Source organism: Aphelocoma coerulescens, chromosome 26, assembly GCF_041296385.1.
Source record: "Aphelocoma coerulescens isolate FSJ_1873_10779 chromosome 26, UR_Acoe_1.0, whole genome shotgun sequence".
NCBI lineage: Eukaryota > Metazoa > Chordata > Aves > Passeriformes > Corvidae > Aphelocoma > Aphelocoma coerulescens.
This window is the reverse complement of record NC_091039.1, coordinates 6,311,188-6,338,605: the sequence shown is the minus strand read 5'-3', so window position 1 is coordinate 6,338,605 and position 27,418 is coordinate 6,311,188. Positions and strand designations below refer to the sequence as shown.

General features: G+C 50.0%; 2 protein-coding genes across 2 annotated transcripts; both read left to right on the top strand.

Moving 5' to 3' along the window:
* Positions 1 to 235: 235 nt before the first annotated feature.
* Positions 236 to 14,223, top strand: SLC26A9 (solute carrier family 26 member 9). The gene is made up of 20 exons (XM_068995742.1): positions 236 to 360; positions 958 to 1,097; positions 1,280 to 1,390; positions 1,645 to 1,820; positions 2,161 to 2,325; positions 2,828 to 2,980; positions 3,325 to 3,407; positions 3,659 to 3,806; positions 4,482 to 4,595; positions 5,285 to 5,362; positions 5,854 to 5,949; positions 7,805 to 7,911; positions 8,425 to 8,494; positions 8,583 to 8,675; positions 9,095 to 9,211; positions 9,737 to 10,054; positions 10,269 to 10,323; positions 10,707 to 10,852; positions 11,616 to 11,693; positions 12,289 to 14,223. Exons 1-20 carry the CDS (start codon positions 236 to 238, stop codon positions 12,334 to 12,336), a joined length of 2,421 nt encoding a protein of 806 aa, XP_068851843.1. The 3' UTR covers positions 12,337 to 14,223.
* A 782-nt stretch (positions 14,224 to 15,005) lies between these two features.
* Positions 15,006 to 27,418, top strand: PM20D1 (peptidase M20 domain containing 1). The gene is made up of 13 exons (XM_068995804.1): positions 15,006 to 15,216; positions 16,917 to 17,003; positions 17,556 to 17,788; positions 19,334 to 19,420; positions 20,381 to 20,514; positions 20,960 to 21,079; positions 21,844 to 21,919; positions 22,131 to 22,192; positions 22,429 to 22,507; positions 23,498 to 23,569; positions 24,095 to 24,263; positions 24,958 to 25,057; positions 25,803 to 27,418. The coding sequence occupies exons 1-13, from the start codon at positions 15,021 to 15,023 to the stop codon at positions 25,930 to 25,932; spliced, it is 1,545 nt and encodes a 514-aa protein (XP_068851905.1). The 5' UTR covers positions 15,006 to 15,020; the 3' UTR covers positions 25,933 to 27,418.

Here is a 27,418-nt window from a genome sequence, read left to right as displayed (position 1 = left end):
CCCTGGAGCTGGGAGAAGCCACTCCCAGGACCTGCCTCTCCGCCACGGGGAAACTATTTAGGGTGGAGGAGCTCGGGGAGGGCTCCAGAGGCTGGAGGTGTCCACTCTGTTGTACCGCAGGTGGGGCCAACTCCAGCCACATTCTTGGCTTTGCTCTTTCTATTTATTAATTTTTTTTTCTTTTTTTTTTTTTTTTTTTTAATTTTATTTTGGGAAAAATCCAAATGATCCAGAGATGAGCCAGGCCAGGCCTCGCTATGTCATCGAACGTCCTGCCTACTCCGTCAGCCTCTTCGACGAGGAGTTTGAGAAGAAAAGCAGAACTTACCCCGTCGGGGAGAAACTGAGAAACCTTTTCAGGTAACAGGGAATGCGCTAGAATGTAAACCAGATTTAGCCAGGAACTGGGGGGGTGTCATTCACACCTGGGGGCGCAGATCCCGTTTTTATCCTGGGAAACCACGGTCTTCAGGGGTTTGGTGGATGAAAGGCATGGGAGAAATGCAAATTGGGCTGAAGAAAATGAAGTTGGTGGCTCTTTGCTGGCAAATCAGCAGAACAGTCTGCACTGAGTGCATTTGGGATTTGGGGTCCTGCTTTCCAAGGGTTTTTTTAATAGTGGAAAAAGCACAATTGGTGATGCAGGGAATGGTGTGTGGATTGGTTTTTTAAGCTTTTCAGCTGGGATTTCCTTCTATCAGCTTTCTGATTGAAACCAATACCACCTTAAAGAAAGGTTTATAATTATGCAAACAAAGGTTAATAACCCTGCTGATCACTTTCTTGGAAATCTATCTCCATTCCTCAGAAGGAAGGCAACAATACAGGAAAGAGAGGGCTCAGAATATGGTGAGGGAGAACGGTTGAGACATTCCTGGGAAGATCCTTCCCCAATTCCAGCTCATTTGCTTCCTCCCTTCTTTGCTTATTTACTTTTATTTTTTATCTCCCCTCCAGATGTTCAGCTTCCCGGTTCAAGCTCACCCTCTTCCGCCTGTTCCCAATACTGGCGTGGCTTCCCAAGTACAAAATCAAGGACTACATCCTGCCTGATGTCCTCGGCGGGCTCAGTGCGGGGACAATCCAAGTGCCGCAAGGTGAGGAGCGTCACCCTCTGGGTCTCCAAGAGGGAATAACACTTTGCCAGCTCGAGTAAAGGTCTGCAGGTGATGCTGATGCCCACCTGGGAGGGGTTTCGTATTTTTGCTGATGACCCCAAGCTCTCCCTCCAGCCTGGTGGTCCCTATATTTCCCTGCCTGTTTCCCTCATGTTTTCCAGGGATGGCCTTCGCCCTCCTGGCCAACCTGCCTCCTGTCAACGGGCTCTACTCCTCCTTCTTCCCCCTGATCACCTACCTCTTCCTCGGGGGCATCCATCAGATGGTCCCAGGTGAGGAATTGTCTGCACAGAACAGTTAAATGCTGGTGTGCCCCAGAACTGGGACATTTGCTCTGCCAGGGGTTTGTGGGATCCCCGATCCTGGCTGCACAGCAGGATGTCACCCCAATGACCCTCTGCCACCTCCCGCCGTGGGGCTGAGGATGGGCTGAGGGACTCGTTCTGCACAGCCCCGCCTGCCCAGGAGCCTTCCAGGACAGGACTGTCCCCAGAGGGAACTCCTGACCTCCCTGTGTTGTCTGCAGGGACCTTTGCTGTCATCAGCATTATTGTTGGCAACATCTGCAATGAGCTGGCTCCAGAGTCGGATTTCCAGTACTTCAACCACACCACCAACGAGACCAGTGTGAACACCACGGCCCTGGAGGCGGCCAGGCTGGAGATCTCTGCCACCCTGGCCTGCCTGACAGCCATCATCCAGGTGAGGGCTCTGCTGTGTCCTCTGGCCCACATGGAGCCAGCCAAGCCCTCCCTGGAGCAGAGATGGTGGTGGCAGATGCTCAAAGAGGCCCCACTTCTGGGTGGACGATGCCTCCAGAACAGAGATCTTTGGAGATTTTTTGGTCTTGGGGTGGAATTCTCTATATGGACCACCAAGGATGGCACCCTCAGCCCTCCCGTCCCCATTCCTGCCCCGGGACACCCCTGCCATGGGTGGGAGAGCTGTGTGTGCTCTCCCAGAGGATCACCCTGCCCCACGCGGGCTCTGCGTCCCTCGGGGGTGTCACCGCTCTGCCAACACCTCCTCTGTCCCACCCTAGCTGTGCCTGGGGTTCCTGCAGTTCGGCTTTGTGGCCATCTACCTGTCCGAGTCCTTCATCAGGGGCTTCATGACGGCGGCGGGGCTGCAGATCCTCATCTCCGTGCTCAAGTACGTCTTCGGCTTGACAGTCCCGTCTTACACCGGGCCCTTAGCTATCGTCTACGTAAGTGGGGGCTCTGCACAGCGACCTTCCCCCCACCACAGCCTCACTGCCTCCCCTGCCAGGGAAACGGGGCCCAGGAGACGAGGGAAGGGTGGAGGGAAGGGGAATCCCTGCCCCGGCACAGCCAGGCTGCTGCTGTGTTCCCTATCCAGCGTTATCTGAGCCCTGTGTGCGTGGTTTTAATGAGACGTGATGGAACGGGGCTGGGATCTGGGGTTACAGCAGGAGTCTTGCAGAGTTGTTAGCAGCAGGAAAGTTTCCTCTGAGCAGGTTTGCCCATTCCTGGGATTTCCTGCATCTTCCACGGATGCATCCTGTGCTGAACTGCATTTAAGCACCGGCACAGGCCCAGGGCTGGGGGCTGATCCCTTTGCAGAGGGTTTTTAGCACTTCACACATCTCAGAGTGTTGATTATGGTAACAAGTGCTGTCCGTTGTTCTGTCCATGTTGTCCTGAGTCTCTGGCTCCCCGTGACACCTTCTCCTCTTCTCTCCCCTTCAGACATTCATTGACATTTGTAAAGGTCTGCCCCAAACCAACCTGGCCTCCCTGGTCTACGCCTTGGTCAGTGCTGTGCTCCTGATCATTGTCAAGGAGCTCAACCTGAAGTACATGAAGAAGATCCGGATGCCCATCCCGATGGAGATCATCATTGTAAGTGACACCTGGGCTGTCCCTGGGACCCTCCCCTCGCCTCACAGCCCCGGCACGCTGCTGCTGTCAGCAGGGCCACCATGTAGGGCATCTACACAGCGAATGTGACACAGACCCCACGTGGCTCGGGGTCAGAAACTGGGCCATCCTCATGCTCATCCCTGCACCTGCATGCTGGTGATGCTGAGGGTGAAGAACACAACTCCTCCTGGGACTGTTCTCGCCTTTCCCAGCCCAGATTTGGTGCTGGTTTTATTCTGTCAGCTCTGGGAGCACGGCAAGGTTAATGCTCGGAGCCAGCTCAGCTCTTCCTGCTTGCAGCTCTTCATTCCCTGTCCTTTCAGGTCATCGTTGCCACCGCAATCTCCGGCAGCTTCGACATGCCCGACAAGTACGGGATGCCAATAGTGGGGAAGATCAGCATGGGGTAAGCGCTTGTGCAGGTCTGACTCATCTTCCAGACAGTTTTCCTTCCTCCTCCTCCTCCTGCAGCCTGGAAAACACCTCACTCTTCCCAGGTGTACGAGTCCCCTTCCAGGAGTGTCAGTGTGCCCTGTTACACAACCACCCCCATCCTCTGGAGCGTGGGCATGGATTATGTCATTCCCGAGCCCTCCAGCTCCTCACCCAGCCCCTGGACAGCGGTGTCACAACTTCTCACCTCCCCTCTGCGTGCAGGTTCCCAGAGCCCACCCTGCCCCTGGTGAGCAAGTGGAAGGACATGGTGGGCACGGCGTTCTCGCTCGCCATCGTGGGCTACGTGATCAACCTGGCCATGGGGAGGACCCTGGCAGCCAAGCATGGCTACGATGTGGACCCCAACCAGGTACTGCTGGGGCTGGGGCAGCCAAGAGCTGCTCCCTTTGCTCTCAGGCGTGAAGGGAAAAGCTCACGGCGTGAATGGGAAGCGTTCAGACGTGCTCGGCTCAAAGCAGACGTGCTGCTCCCGTGGAGGCTCCGTGGCTTTGTGCCATGTGGGGGGCGAAAGGACACGGCAGAGCCCTGTCCCGTGGGCTGCAGAGAGGCTGGAAAAGGGAAAGGAGCTTTAGGCTGGGCTCTCTGCCTTGCTCCCCCTCCAGAGTCAGTGTTCTCGCAGCTTGCTGAAACATGGCGAGGCACATGCACCTCTTGGGGAGCAGAGAAAGACCTGGATTCCTGGTGTGTCACCCAGATACTGTGAGAGGCAGGACATTAAATAATCCTCTTTTGTCATCCCTGGCACAGTGGCAGCTTTCAACAACAGCCACACATACCACATGGAGCCCTGCCCTGAGTGTGTCAACACATGACAACGTGTTTGTGTGGAATTGTGCTTCCAGGTTTCCCTGCTAAGCCAGAGCCTATCCCAGACCTTACTGGAAGGAAAGAGTCTGGGATGCACTGCAGGGAGCCCAGAGCCTGCCCTGGCCACATGAACCAGACTCAAGCACCTGCTCTCTTGCCACGTGTCAGCAGGAAGGGCAGCTGTCCTTTCTGATGGACACTCTCCACATCTCCACAGGAAATGCTGGCCCTGGGCTGCAGCAACTTCTTCGGATCCTTCTTCAAAATCCACGTGATCTGCTGTGCTCTCTCCGTCACCCTCGCTGTGGATGGGGCAGGAGCAAAATCCCAAGTTAGTTCCTCTTCCTCCTTCTCTTCCTCCTTCTCTTCCTCCTTCTCCTCATCCTCCTCCTCCTCTTCTTCCTTCTCCTCCTCCTCCTCTTCTTCCTTCTCCTCCTCCTCCTCTTCCTCCTTCTCCTCATCCTCCTCCTCCTCTTCTTCCTTCTCCTCCTCCTCCTCCTCCTCCTTCTCCTCATCCTCCTCCTTCTCCTCATCCTCCTCCTTCTCTTCCTCCTTCTCCTCATCCTCCTCCTCCTCTTCTTCCTTCTCCTCCTCCACCTCTCCCGCCTGCATTCCCTCCACAGCACAAAGCGCTGCAGCTGCCATGTGCTGCCAGCCTGACGTGGCTGTGCAGCTCTGGAGAAGTTTCACACACCAGTGCTTCACGTCGCTGCTGTTAAAGCAGAATTCCCTCCCTCCCCAAGCCCATTCTGGTCCCTGGATGGTTCTCTGGGCTGGGCACAGAAGCAGAGCTGTCAATCCGCAGTCCCAGCCCGGCCCCCTGGACTGAGCAGTGAGGGAAGTTTGGGGTTATCTGTGAGATCTGCAAACCCCAGCCTGTTTTCAGAGGCAAACATCCCCTCACATAAAATGCTGCAGTGCCCAGTTGTGCCCCTGGCTGCAGCAGCAGGAGGGGGAACACCCAGGGGAGCTTTGGGAAGCCCTGATGTTTGCAGAAGTGATTTTCTTTCCTCTTTGCAGGTGGCAAGTTTCTTTGTGGCTTTGGTGGTCATGGTGACCATGCTGTCCCTGGGAATCTACCTGGAGCCTCTTCCAAAGGTAACACAAACATCTGTGCAGGCAGAGCCGTTGCAACACACGCTCTCCACACCCAAACAAAGGCACAGCCTCGCTCCAAAAAACTCCTGATGCAAACGGCAGCACGGGACGGTTTGTTCCTGGCCTGGGGACCTGTCTGCACTGGGTGTCTGGAGGCAGGAATCACAGAACCACAAAATTCCAGGCTGGTTTGGGTTGGAAGGAACTTTAAACCTCATCCCTGACATGGGCAGGGGCACCTTCCTCTACTCCAGGTTGCTCCAAGCTGGCCTTGGGCAGGGATGGGGCAGCCACAATTTCTCTGAGCAAATATAAGTGTAAATGAGAGTGAAAGAATCATCCCAACTACCCTGCCCAGATGCCAGTGAGATCTTTGTGAGCATCACCCTTGTGATGGAACTGGCCCAAGGCGGGCAGATGCTGCAGAAAAGCATCCCCTGCCAAACGTGGCACATCCATGTCCTGGCTGACACCAAACCTCTCCTCCACAGTCTGTGCTGGGGGCCCTCATCGCCGTGAACCTGAAAAACTCCCTCAAGCAGCTGGCTGACCCCTTCTACCTGTGGAAGAAGAGCAAGCTGGACTGTGTGAGTGCCTGAGGCGGCGGGAGGCATCACCTGGCCAGGGCAGGATGAGCAAAAAGTCTTTTGTGGGGTTTTTGGGGGTATGAATCCCTCACAGGAGGTGGGTTTGGCTCTCTTGGTGGGATGGTGCTCCCTGTCCTGCCCAGTTGAGCACCCTGCTGCTCAGAGCACATATCACAGAGGCCTGAACTCTTACCTGCTGTGTTTAAATGCCAATCAAGTGCAGAGCCTGTTTGCCCAGAACTAGCCAAACCGGCCCTGCTCAATATCTGGGAGTCATGACTTAAAAACTCACACAATGGCCCTCCAGGGTGAGGAGAGCCCTTCAGTGTGATAAGGACTCCAGGCACTGGTTGATGTATAAACCCAGGCAGGGGGTGGCGGGGGAGTGAGAACGGAATTTGGAAATGTCTGACAGAAAAAGACAGTGTTTGGACAGGACTCCCACGGCTGAGTGCCGTGTGTGGACACTGAGCCAATATCCTGTCAAGGCCCAGCAAACCCCCCTTATCGGGGCAATCAGGAGTCCAGAGGGGCTGGCCCGAGTCATGAAGAGCTTTCCCAAAATCCTGCTCAAACAAGTGCTGGAGGAGGGATGAGTTATCAATTTGGGCACATCTCTGAAGGGGTTCTGCTGCTGCTGCTGGCTGGGAGGGGAGGTCTGTGGGCTCTGGCAGCTCAGGTGAGGGCAGAGGAAGTTGCTGCCCCTTTACCAGAGCACAGATGGATGCCACAGGCTTCAGAGAGCCCAAAAGCCTGGGCAGACACTGAGCGTGGGCTGAGTGGAGATGGACAGTGCTGCCTGAGGAAGGTCCTGGCAGATGCCAATGCAGTGAACGGGATTCCCCTGACCTTAATCTCCTTGGAATTTGAACTAGATTCAGTGTCCTGTCCCAAAACGGGGAGCACCGTTCCTGGGTGATGTCAGACCATTGGTGTTCATCACCTTAATGCTGGTTGTGTTTCAGGACAGCTAAGTCCAGCTAATTCTAACAAAGCCTGGATGGATGGAGGAAGGGAGGGAGAGAGGGAGGGAGGGAGGGAAGTTCTTCCTTGCCATTTATACACTAAATGAATATAAATTAAGATATTGAAGTCATCAAAGTTACCCTGATTCATCCAAGGTCAAACTTAGGTTTTATAAATCTTCAGGATGGGATTAAAAGAATCGGATAATGATTTTCAGAGGGGATGTTTAAATGCAGGGCGGGACTGATCTCATATGGAGGGAGATGCTTGAGTGCTAACACATAAAAATGACAAATGGCAGAGCTCTGAGCTGGAGTGGGGCAGCTTTTGGTCTCCTCTGCCAACTTGGCCATCAAATCTTCTCTGTTCAGGCCATTTCCAGCAGGTGCTCAGGCAGTTTTCAGAGAGATGATTTCCAATTTTTTCTGAACTCCTCTGACTGACAGCAGGAGCTGCTCGGGGCTGGAGCAGGGAGCAGCAGATGGTGGGATCTGCAGGAGCCCTTTCCTGACGAGCCAGGCCGATCCTTTTCAGATGGAACGAGCAGAGCAGGAGAAACATGTGGAGAAACGCCCTGGCTGCTCTTATGGCTGAAAAGAAACTGGGGCTCCTGGCAAACTTCCCAGCAAGGATGGTTCACTCCAAAGCATCCAAACTGTAGCATTAGAACAGCTGCAGAATTCAGGGCTTGGCCTATTCATGTTGAGCTGGGAGGGTTTGGGAGTCTGGGATAGCAGCACAGAGCCGTTTTCCACTCATTTTCCACCCATTTTCCATTCATTTTCCACCCGTTTTCCACCCGTTTTCTATCCATTTCCATCCACATCCTCTAGCCCATGGTTCAGCAAAATGACCTGCCATGTTTTTCCCTCCCCTTCTCTCCCTGCAGCTGGTCTGGCTCGTGAGCTTCCTCTCCGCTTTCTTCCTGAGCCTTCCCTACGGAGTGGCGGTGGGCGTGGGGTTCTCCGTGCTCGTTGTGGTTTTCCATACCCAGTTGTAAGTACCCCCGTGGCCACGAGAAGCACGGGAGATCTCCCAGGGGCAGAAAGGAGGGACAGATGATTTTTATAAGCGACCTCTGGCCCGCGGAACGCACGGCAGGAGCCCCGGGGAGTGCAGGTGTCCTGCCCGGAATGTGCAAACAGGAATGGCAGGCGCTAATTTACTGCCTGCATTCCCGCTCCCGTGCACATCCCAGGGCAAGGGGAGTCGCAAGGAATTTGCTTCACCCCACACAGTTCCCAGCACAAAGTCCTGCTCACGGAAAGAGCGAGCCCTGTCTGTGTGCAGGGCCCCGGCGTGAGGTTTTCACACCATTTTTAATCCATCAAAGCTCTTTATTAATATTTCCCAGTCTGGCATCTCAAACTGCTGATTCTTTCTTTTGCCCTGTAGACTCTGCAGGGATGAAATGCAAGTGATTTCATAAGGCAAATGTTCAAATCCTGGGGTGGAATGTGAAGCAGAAGCAGTTTTCTTCCCCTAATGCTGATCCCTTCTTTTCTGCAGCCGCAACGGCTCTGCCCTGGGCCAGGTGACTTCCACTGACATCTACAAGAACCCCAAAACCTACAACAAGGTGAGCTGAAGATAAAGCATCCTCAGAGAAAATGCTGTTCCTTGCCACTGGTGCCCAGGCTTGCTCTGAGCTCTTGTCTCTGGTGCAGGTCCATGAAGTTAATGGGATTAAAATCGTCACCTACTGCTCGCCGCTGTATTTCGCCAACTCGGAGATATTCCGGGAGAAAATTATAGCCAAGGTGAGCAATTCCTCAACAAATCCCTGCCTGAAGCTAATCCCAAACCGCCCTCGCTCTCTCCTGTGTTGCTACACGAGGATAATTAAGCTGTGGATGATCATGAACAGTGGTCACATCCATCCTCTACTCCTCAGTCCTCCTCTCCTTGACCCTCAGGGCTGTTTAGAGCTCATTTTAGAGGTTGTGCCTGAATCCTGGCAGGCTCCTCCTCCAAGCTCTGCCAAAACAGGGGTATCCTGCTATTCCAAGTCTGTCCCTGCATGTGCAGGCACTCTGAGTTCCAGGAGATGTTTGGTTGCCACCAGGATCGCCCCACTCCAGTGCACAGCGGGTGCCCAGGCTGGGCAAATGCCAGGAAAGGATCAGCAGCTCCTGACTCTTGGAACAGATTTTTAAAGACAAATCTCTCTTTCCCACAGACAGGGGTGGATCCTGGCAAGGTGTACTTGGCCAGGAGGAAATTTGTGAAACAGCAGGTGAAGGGCACAGCACAAGCACCAGCAAAGCTCCCAAAATTCCTGCTGAGGGAGAACAAGGTAACTCAGCTCCTGAGTTCCCAACAAGGTCCCTGTGTCCCCATCAAACAGCTCCTCTTCACATGGGATTTTCTGCACTGTTTTCCTGGCCGCATTTCTCATCTCTCACCTCCTTTCCTCCCCACCTACATCTCCATTCCTCCCCAAACCTTGAGATGCAGGAGAACCGGGAGTGGCTGGGAGCAGGAAAGCTGGAGGGGAGGCTGGAATGGAAATATGGTGAACAATCTGCAGAAACCAAGCAGCTCTGGCCTCTTTCTCTGGGGATGTGTCAGCTCCAAGGTGCCCTTTCAAAGCCCATTTCTCAGTCACCCCAGCCCCATTTGGTTGGCAATGCTGAGCAGTTCTGAAAGAAATGAATCATGAAAATTATCCTGACTATATCCAGCCCCAAGGGACAGACAGTCTAGCACCAGGCTGGAGTTAGTCCACATTAAAACACTTCCCAGCAGTGGGTAGAGGTGCATTCACCTGCCAGGACCTCACCTTGTGCCCTGCCCTGACTGCATTTCCTCTCTGCTGCAGACCTTGTCTTTGCAAGAGCTCCAGAAGGACTTTGAGAGCGCCTCCCCAACAGACACCAACAACAACCAGACGACTGCCAATGGTGCCAGCATCTCCTACATCACATTCCGCCCTGCTGCCCACGGGGCTGGGCCAGGCCAGAGCCCCGGGGAGCTGGGCAGCAGCACCACCCTGCAGGGCAGCACCTTCAGCGTCCTGCCCACGGCAGACGCCGACCCTGTGCTGACAGCACCGCCCTACATCAGCTTCCACACCATCATCCTGGACATGAGTGGGGTGTGTTTTGTGGACCTGATGGGCACAAAAGCGCTGAGCAAGGTTAGTTCTGTACTGCCAACACAGCCAGGCAACAGCTGGGTACCTTCTGCTCTCTCACATGAAGGTGTTTATGTGCCTCAATTGTTTGGCTTCGCTCCTTCTGCATCCCAGATTTTCTCCTTCAGCCCCAGCCCTGAGAGAAGACTTTATGCATAAACACAAAGCTGGAGCAGCAGGGTTATTAATCCTCTCTCTCCCATCTCATCCCTTCCAGTTGTGTTCCAGCTACCAGAAGATTGGGATTAAAGTGTTCTTGGCAAACGTGCATGGTAAGAATCCCCACAGAACACATTTCCACGTGATCTTCCCCCATTTCTGAGCTCCTGACAAACAGCACATCTTTTTTCTGTTCTTTATTCAAACTGTGAGATGTCAGTCCTTTGTTGGACCAGGCCAGAAAAGAGAAAAGAAGAAAACAGAAGAAAGGAAAGAGACTCACTGATGTCTGTGTGTGAAATCAGTGCTTTCATTTGGGAAGTGATGGGGCTGGAATATCTCCACACTCAGCATGCAGAAAAACAGATCCCCACACTCATTTCTGCTGCCAAGCTGCATCTTCTGAGCCTGGCCTTAGCAGAGAGGACCATGCCAGCCACACACAGCCCCAGAATTCCTCCTCTCCTCCTTGTTCAGCTGCCTCTCCTTTCTCCAGCCCAGGTGTACAACGACATCAGCACAGGGGGAGTCTTTGAAGAAGGAGGCCTGGACCGAAGTCACATCTTCCTGACCATCCACGACGCTGTTTTGTTTGCACTGGCCAGTATCAGAGAAGTTGTCCACCCGCCCATCTTGGAAGAGGTAAATTTGCTCCCCAGTCTTCCCTCAGCCCACAGGGTTCTCCTGTTTGGTTTCCAGGCTGCACCAGCACAAAGCAGGAATAACAAATCACTAATAACTGCACCTAATAAAGCTTTTTGTCTATCTTAAGTGGTAAAGCAAAACCCAGCAAAATATTTAATATTGCAGTTGTCATGTACGGGCTGGGCACCTCCTGCTGGAATGGATTTCCACGGGAATTCAGAAGTGTCAATGTTTTACACAGCCCTTAGCTGAGGGATGAATGTTGTCCCAGCCTGGAGGAGCCAGAAGAGCTGTTCCAGCACTGTGCCCTCGGTCTGGTGCTGGTTGGAACAGGCAAAGGCAGAATTTGGCCCTCAGAAATGAAGGCAAAGCTTGTGCACCTGGAATAGTCCCGGCATCCACGAATACTCCACAGGAGGAATTCCAAGGCAGGAATGTGGCCCATGCTGGTGGCACAGTGTCAGACAGGCTCTGTCCCCAAACAGGGGTCGGTTTATGGTGTGGCACTTGGAGTTGGCACCAGTGGCAGCCAGTTATCTCCCCAGGATGAGTTAAGGTTATCTCATATCAAACCAGAGAGATAGGCCAACACCAGCCCAGGCACAGGAGATAAACACCTGGAGCAGGATTCCTTCTGTGCCCCTTCTCCTGGGCATTTCCCTCGAGCCTGTGTCACCTTTTAAGCCTGGCTTAGCCACTGTTTTCATTCCTTTTGACTCTGCACTCTGCTGATTTGTGGACCTGACTCTTCCCTGCATAGAGGCCGAACCAGACAGAGCTCTCCATCTATGACGAGTCTGTGGATGAGAGCAGTGCAGAGTACAAGAACCTGGAGGAGGTGAGTTGCAGTGCCAGGGGTCACTGCAGCCATGGGTATGAGGCAGAAATCAGAACTTCTAACTGGGATTGATTAGATGGGAAATTCCCTGTGCCACTGCAAGTAACTGCAGTGCTTCAGAAAGCTAATTGCAAACATAATTTTAAATCCCTGTCTTGAGGAGCTCTGGAAGGCAGCTGGATGAGGAGCAGGTAGGTTACCCCACAGAGGAATCCTTCAATCCGTTCTGGGCCCCACAGCTCAGGCTCAGGCAGAGTTGTGGTCTCCATGCACTGGGGGGAACTTGGAGAACCAGGTTGGGTTCACGCCCGAAAGAAGAGTCACCAGCCAAGATTTCCAGCACGGACTTGGTTAATGCTGCAGCAATTTGCACCCACATCTGGGCCCTGGCAGGAGATCCCCTCCAGGGCTGACCTTCCCCATGCTGTCCATGCCCAGCTGGAAGCAGAGCAGCCTCCAGCTTTCCTGCATGGAGAAGTGCTGGGAAGGGTTGGAGCTCCTGGGGATGTTTCTGTGTGACAATGACACTGAGCTGTGTCACTGGGGCTGTGCCCTGGCACCAGCCCTGACCCTGCTCCTCTTCTGTGCCCTTTAGGAGATGTTTGGAAGCATGTTCCACTCAGAGACCCAGACAGCTCTGTGAGCACGGGGAGCACCGGGCAAACCCTCCTGAACAGACTCCTCTCTCCCACCCCTCCGTGGAGAGCTGTGCTTCTACCTGGGGATGCAACGGGTTTGCAAAGGGGCCACCACCCTCCAGAGCTGCCAAATCCCTCCCTCCTCCCCGCTCTGCTCGCGGCGCTCAGAGCAGCGGGCTCTGGAGCAGGCAGCAGCCACCCGGGGAAGCAGGAGCTCAGGAGATGCCATCTCACGGGCTGCAGAAGTGGAGCTCGTTTGGAGGCAGGTGCCTGAACTCAAAGGGCTTCAGCCACCCCTTTGTCCCTCACAATCCTTCTGCCCACGCTGGAATTGCATCATTTGGGCATCCTGCTCCTTCCCTGTCCCTGCTCCCTCTTTCCCCACTGCAGTGAAATACAAGCAAATACTAAAAGCCTTTCAGGGCTTGGATTCACGAGCAGCAGTGGCTCTGGCAAGCGTGGCAGCGCAGCTCTGCCAGGGGCTGCTGCTCTCTGATTGCACTGACCCCGGGGGTGTCTGTGGCTGCAGCCCCCCGGATTTCCCTGCGTGTCTCTGTAGCCTCTGCCTCTCCTCTTCTGTGTCCCAGCATCCCAAAAAACACTGCCTTGAACCAGTGCTGTATTTCTGACACCCCAAAGACCTCAGTACTCTCTCAGCAGGGCTAATTTCTTAAATGAATAATTTTATTTTTATTAATAGGACAGGCTTGGAATCAGAAATAAGAACTCCTTGTTACATGCTCATCGTCCTGCCTGCCCAGTGGGTTGAGTACATGAAAGTGGATTTTATTTTCAAATGCTATTTCTATTTTATTACTCCAAAATACTACAAATGACAGTTTTGAAGTACATAGACATTATTGAGCTGATTGCTGAAGGCTTCCTGGGAAGAGAATGTGGGGCTTTCCTACAGCTCCCAGATGTCTCATTTTTAAGGAAAATAGAGCTTCCTGAACCATCCTTGCGAGAGAGTCACTAAAGGAAACAACATCAGCACCCTGCCCGTTTGGTTTTATGTAACATCTCAATAGCTAAGTCACCATTTCTCTACCTCAATTTCTGATTATGTGGTGCAGGCGAGAGTAATAAAACCAAAGGAGGGTAGAAAACCCCACTAGCCGATGGTTATTACTTATTTTAATCTTAGACAGCAGTGGTTTCTCCAGGAATCTCCATGTACAGCTTGTCCTACAAGGCAAAATCAAGAGATTAAGCCTCTTAAATGATCTTTGAGGGCAACTCCTCATGGTCTTTTGTACTGCCTGAGAGCTCCTTTCATCTGCTGGTTTGAAAGAAAGGCAACAAAGAAATTGGTGCAGAGCAACAAGAAATTGTCCTGATCAATATTTTTGGGTCTCTGAGGTGGCGTCACACTAAAAGAGGGAAGTTCCAACTCCCAGCTCTTCTCTCAGGGTTCATTACAGGAGGTTGATTTCCCAGCCTGGGGTCTGACAGGCCAAATGCAGGAATCCTCAGAGAAGAGGCATAAAACAGATTGTATTTCCTGAACTCACTACAAGAATTGGGATGGGATGTGAAGAGAAACAGCTCAGAAACAGCAGCAGTGACTCTCCTGCAAATCATGACCCAGGCAGAGAGAAATCCCATTTCTGTAGCCAAATTCTGGGTCAGCTCTGGCAATAAATGTAACATCAGCAGGCAAATGGCACTGCTGGAGGCACAATGTGGCCAAAGTCATCATTCCCAAGTACCTGGGCAGAGAATTAGGGAAGCTCAAAGTCACACTGGTGAAAAATTTAGCTTCCAGTAAAAAAATCTCCCTTATTGCTCTTAAGTAACAGTGAGGTTGATGTGTTTTGGCTCTGAAGCCTTACTTGGTAAATGCATGATGTATAACCAGCTCAGAAATGTTTGTAATTTATTTAATTTAATGTTGGTTTCGTTCTTTTTTTGATAATAAAGAATGTGTAAACAATCATCAGCTTCTTCTGCTGACTCAAGGGCAGGATTTCCATGGCTGTTCCCATCTGGCTTTTGGCATCCTGGGACAGTTAACGCCAGGGGAAGGTGGGATAAATCTTCTCATTTAGGTCAGAACAGCTGTAAAGAAGGGAATAAGAACTGTTCCATCGTGCTAGCTGGTGGAATCAAGGGAAGAAGTGACACATTTTGAAAAGCAGGTCGATTTAAAGTCTGTCAGGAGCGGGGCTGGCACAACACAGGGACTTCCTGGGCTGTCCCTTGGCCCAGTCCTGGCATCCTTCTGCCTCACTTGTGGCCCCACTGAGCTTCAGGGTGGTTATTCCCCACGGGAACTCCTTTAATCCTCATCCTTTTGCAGCATTCCAAGATATTGGGAAGACATTCTTTCCCATGCGGGCGATGAGGCCCTGGCACAGGGTGCCCAGAGCAGCTGTGGCTGCCCCACCCCTGGAAGTGTCCAAGGCCAGGTTGGACGGGGCTTGGAGCAACCTGGGACAGTGGAAGGTGTCCCTGCCCACAGCAGGGGTGGAACGGGACGAGCTTTTAGACCCTTTCCAACCCAAACGATTCCGTAACTCCTCGCTCGCCGCAGCCCGCCGCCATGCCCGCTGCAAACTACAACTCCCAGCAGCCCCGGGGGCGCCCAGCCCGCCCCCCGCGCAATCCCATTGGCCGTCGTTCCGGCGGGGCGAGTGGCGATTGGCCCCGGGCCCGTCCGTCAGCTGCTGGCGGGCGGCGCTCAGCGATGGCGGGCGGGCGGCGGGCGGCGGTGCTGCTGCTGCTGGCGCTGGGCTCGGTTGTGCTGGCGCTGGCGGCCGCCGTCCTGCTCCGCGCCTTCGTCCTGCGAGCCCCGGCCGGGGTCCCGCGGCTCTGGGCACGGAGTGCCGGCACCGCCGCCCTCAGTGCCGGCGAGCGGCGGGAGCTCAAGGAGGCGCTGCGAGGTGAGGGGGCCCGAGCGCTGTGAGCCCCCCTCGCCCCCGGACAGCCCCCTCCTGAGGGGGAGATCCAGGGCACGGGGGGCCGGGTGTGGAGGCGGCCGCTCCCCAGGTGCTTTCCAGGGGAGGAACCGGGTGTTGGCTCCCAGCAGGACTAAGGAAGTGATTGAAAAATCTGTGCTGGGCACTGCTGAGGCCACACCTCGAGCGCTGTGTCCAGTTCTGGGCGCTGCTGTTCAGGAAGGACGTGCAGGGGCTGGAGCGTGTCCAGAGAAGGGAGCGGAGCTGGGGAAGGGGCTGGAGAGTCCTGAGGGAGCTGGGAAAGGGCCTGGAGAGTCCTGAGGGAGCTGGGAGGCGGCTCAGCCTGGAGAAGAAGAGGCTCAGGGGGAATTTCTGGCTCTGCACAAGTCCCTGACAGGAGGGGGCAGCCGGGGGGGTCGGGCTCTGCTCGCAGGGAACAGGGACAGGAGGAGAGGGAACGGCCTCAGGCTGGGCTGGGGGAGGCTCAGGTTGGGCATCAGCAGGAATTTCCTCATGGAAAGGGTGGTCAGGCCTTGGCAGGGGCTTCCCAGGGATTTTTGGAGTCACCATCCCTGGAGGTGTCACCTGGATGTGGCACTCAGAGCTCAGGGTGGGGATCGGGCACAGGATGGACTCAATCCTGGAGGGATTTTCCAATCTCAGTGATCCTGTGGTTCTTCTGAGCCAACTCTTGCCCTGTGTTGATTTTCTCCACTGCTTCCTGCTCGTACACACAGAATTTTGCCAGACACCCATGACGGCGTTTCCAGACATCCCTTTGTCCACTGGATAAGTCACTGTCGGAATTTTTTCCCTTTCTTGCTCACTGCTGTGACCAGTCCTGGGGTGTTTGTGCTGTCTGACGTAGAAGATTTAAGGGGTTTAGCTCTCAGGAGGGCTGGCACTGTGCAGGAAACCACAATCTGGCACGAAGTGATAAAGCCCTGTGTGTAAACCTCATACCTTGCTGGTTTGTAGGATTTATTGCCTAGCAAATCATGTTTGCATTCTTTTTTTAATGGGAAAATGAAAGCTCACAGTAGATTTTTGTGTTAATTCATGAATCACACGGCCTCAAAAGAATCCATAACCTCACCTGGCAGCTGCTCTTTGGAAAGGCAGCTGGGACTAAGTTATTCCCATGTTCTGCAGGACAGGGACTGGATGTTGGAGAGCCTGTTTGAATGACAGGGCAGACCAAAAGGGCCAACAAAAGCCCTGTGTGTTTATATATGTTAATTTATAAAGCAGTAGGAAGGTGTAATAACCATCACAACATGCCTTACTCTTGAGAAAGAACCTTGGACTGCCAACTCAGCGGCCTGTTCCGCTGCCAGAGGAGTTCACGACTCTGAGGAATCAGATCACCCAAGCAAATTGCAGCTGCTCCTGGACAGTAGCATTTCTAACAATATCGTTCAACACTTCAGCATGAAAAGTGGAGTCAAATTATCTGGAGAGATACCTTGGCTGAGCTGTTAGGAAATGCTGGTGGCTGCGTGTGCACAGCCCAGCTGAAGCACATCAGTCTTTTTTCGATTGTGGCAGCTCGTGCTGTGCTGTGAAATAATGTTTAAAGCCTGGAAAATATTCAGGAACATAAATACTCTTCCCCCTTTTGAAGTGCAACTGGAGCATTGTTTGATTTCAGTGCTGAGTGATTTCTGTTCTGTGTTTCTTTGAAGGGGCCATTAAAATCCCAACCGTGTCCAGGTCTCCAGAGGATCTGAATACAACTGCCATGGCAGAATTTGGGACTTACATTCAGAAAGGTACTGAACTTCCATCCTTGGCACTGTCTGCTGCTCTATTCCATTTTCATAAACAAATAGAAGAGAGCATATATCATTCCTGAATAGAAGGGAACAGATCTTTATATTTTTCCTGAAGAAAGGCTTGTCAGGAATGTCACACATGTGTCCCCTCTGCAACAGTGTTTTGGGGGTATCAATGGCCCCAAAAGGTTTAAAAGACTTTTTGTAATGGTGGTTTTTGGTCCTTGAGATAGTTAAATGCCATGAAAAAATAAAAGGAGGATGACTGGTGCTGCTTCAACCTAATTTTTTGGTAGTTGCATCATTGCTCCCTGCAAAAGAGCTGCAGCATTGCTCAGCAAGAATTTTGGGTTTGTTTAGGAAAGTTCTAAATACAAAATGAGGTGGATTGGTAAAAGTGTGAGAACTTCTATTCTGTTGTGGTCAGTCTTATTTACAGTTCCCCCCTGGTGCTACCTAGGTGACAGCTCTATGGGATAATGCTAAAATTGGCCATTATTGTTAACTTTTTCTTTTACATGTGTTTTTAATTTTTTTTTTTCTTAACAGTCTTCCCGGCTGTATTTTCTTCAAAGTTCATCCAACATGAAATTGTTGGGAAATACAGCCACCTCTTTACAGTTCAGGGCTCTGCCCCTGCCCTGCTGCCCTATATGCTGCTGGCACACATGGATGTGGTGCCTGCTCCCCCCGAGGGCTGGGATTTCCCTCCTTTCTCAGCTGCAGAGCACGAAGGTTTCATCTATGGACGAGGAACGCTGGATAACAAAAACTCTGCCATTGTACGTGTGCTTGGTAATGTCCTTCCACAAAGACACAGCCTGGGCAAGGCAGAGGGGAGAAATCCATCCTCTTGAAATTCACTGTGTTGTGTCTCTCGCCCCTCCTTCTGCTAGGGAGAAATTCCTAAGCCCTGCACTTTTCTCCCAGGGAGTGGAGTGACCCCTCACTGAAGAAAAGAGGGTTAAAACTCTTGAAGAATCAGGAGAATCGTACTCAAATGCAGATGTATTTGGTTAAATGCCAGTTTAAAATTTCATGGCACAGGGTGCCCAGAGCAGCTGTGGCTGCTCCATCCCTGGGAGTGTCCAAGGCCAGGTTGGATGGGGCTTGGAGCAGCCTGGGACAGTGGAAGGTGTCCCTGCCCTTGGGACTGGATGAGCTTTAAGGTTCCTTCCAAACCAAACCATTCCATTCCATTATTCTCTGTCAAATGCTGTGCTTGAAGCCAGGGATAGACCTTTTCCTTTTTCCCAGGTGTCACACAGGCACTCAAAGCCAAAATTGGCCCTTTGAAAAGGCTTGAGTTTCAAATTAAACTCTGTTTATTTAATAGGATCAGCAAATAACCCTGCATCTTTTATCCAGCCTGGGGCAAAACAAAGAGCTGTTGTACTAAATGCATTTGGGAGGAATGTATTCAGAAAAGATTGATCTGTGAAGGTTTTCTCATTGGGAAAAGGTTGTTGGAAAAATTATTAAAGAAAATGGCCCTTTGTGACTTTGAGGATTACTTCCATGGCAGCCCTGTATTTAAATTTGAGCAGATGTTTAGCAAACCAGTCTCACACTGGACACACTCTTAGAAAGTTTCAGGATGTTTAATCATCAATTTCAAACCATTGAAACTTAAAAGTTTGGGGTGGTGCTTCCTTCTGCTGTGAACTGCACAAGTAACTCCACAAATGGCCAAAAAAAAAAATCAGCAATTTCAGTGAACGTGGCAAAAAATGGGTGCTGACAAGACAGAGGTGAGATGTGCATAATTAAGTAATTTAAATTGAAAAAGAGAGATGGAATAATAGAGCAAATATATTGGGTTTTATATCTATTGCCATAGCAAACGATAGATTTGATTTCTCATTCTTCAGATTAAGTTTTTTGTTCTGTTTCTGTCATCTTAGCACTCCTTGTACAAAACATGCTGCTCCTTAAAATCCCTGGATTTGGTAGCTCCAGTGAAAGCCAATCTGGGTGTGTGACAGGCGCTTTTGGGGACCAGTGAATTCCTTGGATAATTTGGACTCTGTGGTGCTCCCTGTGCAGTTTGTCCCTGACAGCAGCAGCCAGAACCAGCTGCTCTGTATTTTGTGTGCCTCCCCTGGCACTGTGGCACCTGTCAGAGCATTATTGATCGAGACCACTGCGGGGTCTTTTCCAGGGAATGGGAATATCCCCAGTGGGAGCTGTAGAAATCAAAGCTTTGCTGTGAACAGCACAAGGGCTGTGAGAGCATCCCAGTTCTCTTCCATCACACTGCATTCTTTTGCCTTTATTCTCCTTGTTACCACACAGGGATGGCACACCACGTTCTGCTTTTCCTGCAGGGCATTCTGCAAGCTCTGGAGTTTCTGCTGAGGAGGAATTACAGACCCCGCCGCTCTTTCTACGTTGGCATTGGCCACGATGAGGAGGTATTCCCTTCCCTTCCCTTCCCTTCCCTTCCCTTCCCTTCCCTTCCCTTCCCTTCCCTTCCCTTCCCTTCCCTTCCCTTCCCTTCCCTTCCCTTCCCTTCCCTTCCCTTCCCTTCCCTTCCCTTCCCTTCCCTTCCCTTCCCTTCCCTTCCCTTCCCTTCCCTTCCCTTCCCTTCCCTTCCCTTCCCTTCCCTTCCCTTCCCTTCCCTTCCCTTCCCTTCCCTTCCCTTCCCTTCCCTTCCCTTCCCTTCCCTACAACCTGTTTGCATTGTTCCTGTAGGTAACAAGGCTTAATTTTTAAACACTGTTTAGTTGGAAGGTCTTTCCTGTTTTCCTTGGTTCTGTGGGTAGATACTGTGTCAGGCCCCAGGTCACAAGTTATGTGTTGGCTGTTTGTCTTGGAGTGACGTTCACAAAGGGTTTGGTGTGATGGGCAAAGAGAAAAGAACACCAGAGGGTGTCACTTCAGATTCTTTTCTGCAAGGAACGTGCAGCAGGAATCCCATTTTGGAGACAGGAAAAGCTGGGTTGAGATTCACATGGTTGTGCCAAATGATGAGGAAGAACTGGCAAAAATGTTCCAGTGGTACAGAGAGATGGGTGAGGAGGGTTTGGTTACACATTGTCAAAATCTAAAGAGAGAGATTTATTAATAGTTGAAATAAATAGGGCTGAAATTGCTAATCTGTGGAGTTTATAGCTCTGAGATATCATTGAAATTAAAGCAGCAGTCAGTGACTCATCAATGAGAGCACTCATCATGGATATAAATTCATCTGCTATCAGGCCATTAACAATCTCCAATTAATTTTCCTGGACGGGTCTTTTGTTGTTGCTCTGGAGCCGTTCCCCAGGGGATTTCGTGCATTCTTTGTGCCGTAGCCAACAGCAAGGTGTTTTCCAGTTCTGCTCCCAGTGTTCTGGCTGGATCTGATCAGTTCCTCTGCCTGGATTCCACAGGTGTCTGGTCTGAAGGGAGGAAGGAAAATGGCAGCTCTGCTGGAAGCCAGAGGAGTGAAGCTCTCCTTCCTGCTGGACGAGGGAAGCGCGGTGCTGGATGGGATCATTGCAGGAGTGAAGAAGCCAGTGGCTATGTAAGAGTGACCACGATGAACGTGATTCATTTCCAGTCATTAATTAGTGATAAATGACATAGTTAATGCCCCTACAGAATGTTTTCAAAGCATGTGGCTGTGTTGGTGCTGCTGGAGCAGCAGCAGTGGCATAAAGTGCAAGGCAGGGACCTTCAGCCTTTGCCTGCTGTCCATCACAGCTGTGCTGGCAGAGGCAGAATGTTCTGCTGAGCATTTTAATTCTGTGCTGTAGAGCTCTGCTCGCTGGAGAAGCAGCCAAGACATCAGTCCTCCAGAGATCTAAACACTGGGTTAATGATTTGTTGTTGTTGCTTGAGTGGTCTTTATCATACTGAAACTATGCAGAGTAGTTATTTTTATCTACGTTCTGTGCATGTGTGTTTGGAATTACATCAGTCATTTATTTGTTGATTGATTGATTGATTGATTGATTGATATTGACCAGGATTGCTGTCACAGAAAAAGGTTCAATGACACTGAACTTCACTGTGGAAAAAGAGCCAGGACATTCATCCTTTCCTCCTAAGGAGACAAGTATTGGCATTCTGGCAGCAGCCATGTCCAGGTGAGAGCTTCCCTGTCACCCAGTGTCAAAGACAGTCAAAAAAACTCCTAAGTCACTGATATATGACTTTTTTATTTTTTATGTATAGAGTCTTTTTCAAATTCCTGTTCTGTATTTGAAATTGCAGTCTGTAGCCTCATTTTGAAGGGCAGAAATGCAACTCCCAGCCAAGGGACAATTGCCAGGTGTCTGCAGAATCTTTTCACTTCAGCTCTTCCGAGTGTCAGCCAATTCTTTAAAAGCAAGACAAGTGCTGTCTGCCCTAATTTACTCTGTAGCAACAGAGATTCCTTTGTTTGGGTGGCAGGATTTCTCTGGAATTTGTTCTTGCACATCCCTTCTACCTCAGCTGGTAATTCTCCAAGCCAATAAACATGGAATAGAGTCGTAATGTGACTGCAGAAATCATCTCTTTACAGCTCTGTGTAGATATCAAATTGGCTAAGAAATAACATATTTTAGAAAAACCGAGTATGTCCAAACATGGTGGGATTTGTGTGCTATTTTTCTGGGTTTCTGTGTATTTCTAGGAGTCAGGCTTTGGGATTTTTTCAGCTGTTTTTCAAAGGAAATCTTTGCACATGACGGGAATGCCCAGAAATCCGTGGAGCTGTGCTTGCACATCTACTTACGAGGAGAGGAGAGTGTGATTGCATCTCCAGTAACAGGGATACATGTCACAAATCAAATTCCTGACAACCTTCTGGAGCGATAACAGCCAGAGAGTTGTTTTCTTACCTTTTAAATGTTGATTTGTTTTGTAGGCTGGAGCAGAGTCCCTTGCGCAACCTGTTTGGCCACGGGCCAGAGCTCATGACTATGGAGCACCTTGCTGCAGAGGTGAGGAGAGAAGCAGGATTTCATTCCCAGATTTCCATGAGAGTAACCCAGGGATGAATTTAGAGCACAGTTATGTAGGAAGGATAAAAAAGCTGGCCTTTCTCCCAGATTATTGTTTCTGCTGGAATTGTTTCATCCATATTCAAGTGACTCCGCCGTGCTCTTGACAAATAAAAACTTCCTGATTTGTGGTTTTATTTCTTCTCCTTAGTTCAGCTTTCCTCTCAACATCATCATGAGCAATTTGTGGCTGTTTTCACCTATTGTCAGCAGGTAAGAAAAGAGATGCTTGATAAACATCCCCAGCCTCTCACCCTTAAAAGATGAAGCCATTTCTAATCTTCCCAGGAAATCAGTTATTTTATGGTTTAGATAATACAGTGGTTTCCTGTTAATAACCACTTTGTTAATTGAATAAGCCATCATTCAGCTTATTTTCTGTGAAATTATGGTGCTTATCTTTTAGCAATATTCAACTTCTTTGAAAATTTTTGTTTCTTTTTTTGCAGAGTCCTTGCCTGGAAACCTTCCACCAATGCCTTGATTCGAACGACCACTGCAGTCACCATGTTTAATGCAGGAATCAAGGTACTCTCATTGGGATTTTGCTCCATGTAATTGTGATGAGACAATTGGGACATTTCATTTCCAGCTGTTTATATCCAGTTATAAGATCAGTGTGGCCCCTGTGTGTTGCCACGGTCTCATTCTGACCTCAGATGTGGCTTGGATTTGGCTACAGTTGAAAAATCACTTCCTTTCAGAAGTGTCTGATCTTCTGTTAAAATTGTTAATATTTTTTGGATAGACAAGAAAATGTGGTTTCTGTATAATCCTACAAAGTATCAATGGCGATATTTGAAACTGTCACAGTCACAAACACTTCCCTGGCCCCCAGACATTTGTAGCACAGGTCCAGTGTTTGCCTTAAGTGGGTTAAATGTGCACCTTGGACTGAGATAACAGCTGCTGGCTGATACAGCCAGATCCTGCCCTGATAAGGAGGTGGAACTGTCCAAAAATACTGAAGCCCCGGAAAATAAACAGCCCGTGTTTGGTGTGTTCTGAAAAAAATCTGTGACTGAAAAGCATCACTGGGCAAGGAAGATGCAGTGGCTGAACAGTGACACGGAGTGGCCAGGAGGGAAGTGACACCCTGGCTCCTTGGGGTTTTTTCTAAGATTATGCATTTTTTTTGTTTAACAAAGTTGTAAATATTCAGTCTGTAGATAAGAAGAGTAACATGACAGTGAGGTAAAAATACCAATTGAAAAAAACCCCCAAAATAAAGTTTCACATTTTCTCAGTATAAATTTTCTGAAGGGAGAGGGCTTAGCTCAAGATGAAAACTTCTATGTAAGTAAGAGCTAACTTCATTTTTGTTGATTTGATGAGTATTTCTTTGTGTATTTATCTGCATTTTAGATAAGATTTACAGTGTTTTAACACAGACACATCGCACTTGGTGGCAACAATGAAGCATCTGAGGCCTGCAGTTGTTTGAGCAGTTCTGAGTCTGCAGTTGGCATTTTATTCATTTTAACTTCCTTTTAAACTTTGGTCCTTCCTTTTTCCCAGGTAAATGTCATCCCTTCCTCTGCAAGAGCCACGGTGAACTTCCGGATCCACTCGGCCGAGACGGCTGCTGAGGTACCCCTGATCAGATCCCACCAGTGTTTGTGCCAAGGAGCACATGGATCACGTGTGGTTATGGAATGGGAGCACTGAGTCTGTGACCTGTGGGAGTTTGGGAATCCTGCACACTTTAGCAGGGCTGACAGGCCTGTCCAACCCAGGGCAGCTGTGAAATGTTGTCAGTACAAAACATCTCCCCTTCCCAAGCCTTTGCTGGAAGTTTCTCTCTCTGGAAGCTTTTTCTGGATTATTTGGATGCCATAACTTCCAAGAGCAGCAGGCTGAGCACTTGCCTTCCAGGGCTGAAGCAGATCAGGAGTACCTTGAAGCAGGGATGTGCATCTGATTAAAAAATTCAGCTGAAGTATCAGCCATCCCCTCAGAAGAGGAAGAGAGACTGACACAGTTTCAGTCCTTATTTACAGCCACAACTGACAGTTCACAGACAAATGTTTTCTGGAAAGCTGAACATCTGCTGATGTCTCTAAGGGCTGCATTCTCATTTCTTGTGCTCATTTTATCTCTGTGTTTCACCCACAGGTGCTGGAGACAGTCAGGAACACCATTGCTGATGACAGAGTGAGGATCGATGTGGTGGAGGCCTTTGACCCCCTGCCCATCAGTCCTTGGGATGAGCAGACATTTGCAGTCCATATTTTTCAAAGAACCATCCTGGACACTTTCCCAGATGTTGACAGTGTAGTCCCAGGTAACAGCAGGCACATGATGATTATTGTTTCCTCTTCTGCTTTTCCCTCCCTGGGCACTGCCTCGTTTCCATTTGCTGTGTACTCCTCCACCCCAGCTGTTAACTACTGGAAACAGCTGTTTTTTCCTCTTTTTATTCCGTTCCCTCTTTTTGCTTTAAAGGTTTTAATGTTGTTTTTTAGTAGTGGAAGTAAAAAAGCAAACAGGAAGCTGGCAGAAACAATGAGCCTGAATTGGGCTCTCTGCACATAAAAAGGGGTCTCTTCAGGGAAGAAAGGAATTGTGAGGGAGAGGAGGAGGAGGTCTTCTTGCTTTAGTTCTTCTTTTATTGTTTTCATAGCTGGCAAAGCCATTCCTGCTTTTCTGTATTGTTCCTTATGATCCCAGCCCCTTCCCTTTCTTGCAGCTCCTTCCTAGCTCAGTAGCTGCTGGATTTAAGTTTGAAGCTTAAATTTTTGGCGAGGCTGAGTGTCAGGGCTGTTCTTAGGTTGAGTTGTGTGTCCAGCTCCTGTTCCTGAAGGAGAGAATGTTCTCCAGGATGCACCAATCAATGTTTCCAGTGATGCTTTTGGTGCAGGCAGTGGTTATACAGAGCTGTTACCAGATGCTTTTCCTCTCTCCTGGGGAAAGGTGGGTCATTCTCGAAATTCCAGTTGTTCCTCTCCTGCAGAATAAACCTGAGGTTCGTTTTCCAGGCACGTGCATTGGAAACACGGACAGCAGGCACTTCACCAACGTCACCAAGGGCATTTACAGGTTCAACCCTCTGCTCCTGAGACAGGATGATCTCCCCAGGTACTGGGCTCTGCACGTGGGCAGCTCTTGGGATGGGCCCAGGAAAAGAGGAGGAGATCAATGTGCAGTGGGCAGAGGGAAACCCAGCCTTGTGTACCTTGGCCACCCATTTCCTGTAGATTTGGGTGCTGCACCAGCAGGGGATGGAAATAACCCTGGGACAGTGTCAGCCCTGGCTCTTTGTTCCTTCAAATGCAGGCAGGGTCATTTAGGTGTTTGATCCAGTGGTTCTGGGGAGCTGAGTGGATCCTCTGTGTGCTGCAGCAGTGTGAGAGGTGCTGTTCTGGTAGTTGGCCTTGTCCAGGAGATTTATCCATATATTTGGACACTTGCCACTCTGAATTGATTTGCTTCTTAAAACTGGAAATTTCCTGAAGCAAAGTGATAACATCATCATCATCATCATGCAAGGGATTGTTTAATTAGAATTCTCATTTTATTGAGGTGCAGATGATGCAGGAGTTGAGTGTTCTAGCTGTACAGGACAGTGACAGAAATGGCCAAGAAATGGGCCATGAGGATTTTTTCCAGATTTTTAGATTTTTTTCCAGACTTAGTTGTTGGGCTGTGAGCCTTTAAGTCAAGTACATTTGGGTTGGTTACAGTGCAGTTTTTGGTGTATATTGCTGTGTTTTTATGTTGTGCACTGCTTTATGAAGTCAACAGCCAAGCAGGGTGCTGGAGATATGTGTAGAGGTGGGTCAGAAATTCACCCTGGACTGAAAAATGTCCTTTTCTCTTTCAGGATCCATGGGTTGAATGAGAGAATCTCCATCGAGAATTATGAGAAACAGGTGGAGTTCCTCTTTCAGCTGATCAAGAACTGTGACATTGAGACACTTCCAGAGCCTCACTCCAACTCCCACGAGCTGTGAGAGACATCTGGGAAGAGCAACTGCTCAGGTGGACTCTGGGACATGGGGCTGGCGATGCACTTGTGTGTTGTGTATTGAGCTACAGCTGGAATTTGGGGTTTTTTTATGTTGTGGTTTACATACAGATGGAAAAAGTGCTGGTTGTGTGATAGGAACCTGGCAAAACCCAACAAATAACCCTGATTTCTGCTCTCTGTGGTCTGATGTGCAGTCGTTAATCTGACACTAATTTTTTTCAGCACTTTAAGCCTCTGAAATTGGTAATCACAAAAAATCTCAGTTATAATCACCAGCCACTCACCAGTAGAAGGTGAACCATCCTGTTTGGCAAACTCGTTTTTTATGGTGAATGGATCTTTCTCACGTGAGGTGTCTGCCAGAAGCTCACGTGGAGGAAGGGTTCCTGTCACTGGTACGGTCACACCGAGAGGTTCTTGCACTGCTGCTGGGCATGGGCTGCTTCCCAGGGGATTCCCAGGGGATTTTCCCAGGCTGCTTCCCAGGGGATGCTCTCACCAGCATCCATGGTACTCTGAACCGGTGTCAGTGTTCACTCCATGGCTGCACTGATTTCTCACTCCGTTCTCAGGTATTCCACAAGTTCTGTGTTGTTGTCACTGATGAGGTGCTGGAAATTTTCCTTCCCATCTTTTTAGTGATTTTTTCCCCTCCCTGACTCATGGTGTGGCTCAGGGTCTGTTGTGCAACTGGGTGTCAGAGTAAGGGATTGCAGCTTTAAATAAGGAATTAAATCCCTGTTGTCTGCTCATCTCTTTTCTCACTGAATCAGTTTATGCTTCTCCTTTGCTCTTCTGAGAACTTGATTGTGAAAGATGTGCAGCCCTTCAGTTTCTTCCAGATCAGAGGGATCAGAGGTTTGTTCCTTCCCTGCCAGTGCAGGCAGTTTCCACGTCCCTGCTGACTCAGATTTTTGGGAATCCTGGGGTAGACAGGCCATGGATGTTGGCTCTGCTTCATCTTGCACTTCTTGCCTACCTTTGACAGCACCACAGGGTTCAGCATTCTTTTGGCCTTGACAGTTGGGATTACTAGTATTAATTGGACAAATAATTTATTTAATTAGTTTATTAATTCTGTAAATAAATAGTTAACCAAGTGATGTTAGCCAAAGAAAAGCCTGAAAGCTGCTGTGTGACACTGACAGTCTCTGTGCTGCAGGGCCCAGTGCAGCTCCTCCTGCTGCAGAGATGTGTGTCTGTTTTTCAGAACTTAAATTATGCACTGGAATGGGTGGATGTTCTGCTCTAAATTCATACTGTGAAATGTGCTGGAATGTACAGGAAATACCCTGAAATGTATCCTGAAAAACACTGATGGAACTGTGATTCCAATTCTTTCCGTTCACCATTCTCTTATTTGTTTGCAGTTTGATCTTATCACAGTGGCCAGAGGGCTACAACTGTATCACCTCCTGAATAATTGAAACAAAACTGACATTTTCATCGAATAAAACAAGGAATGTGAA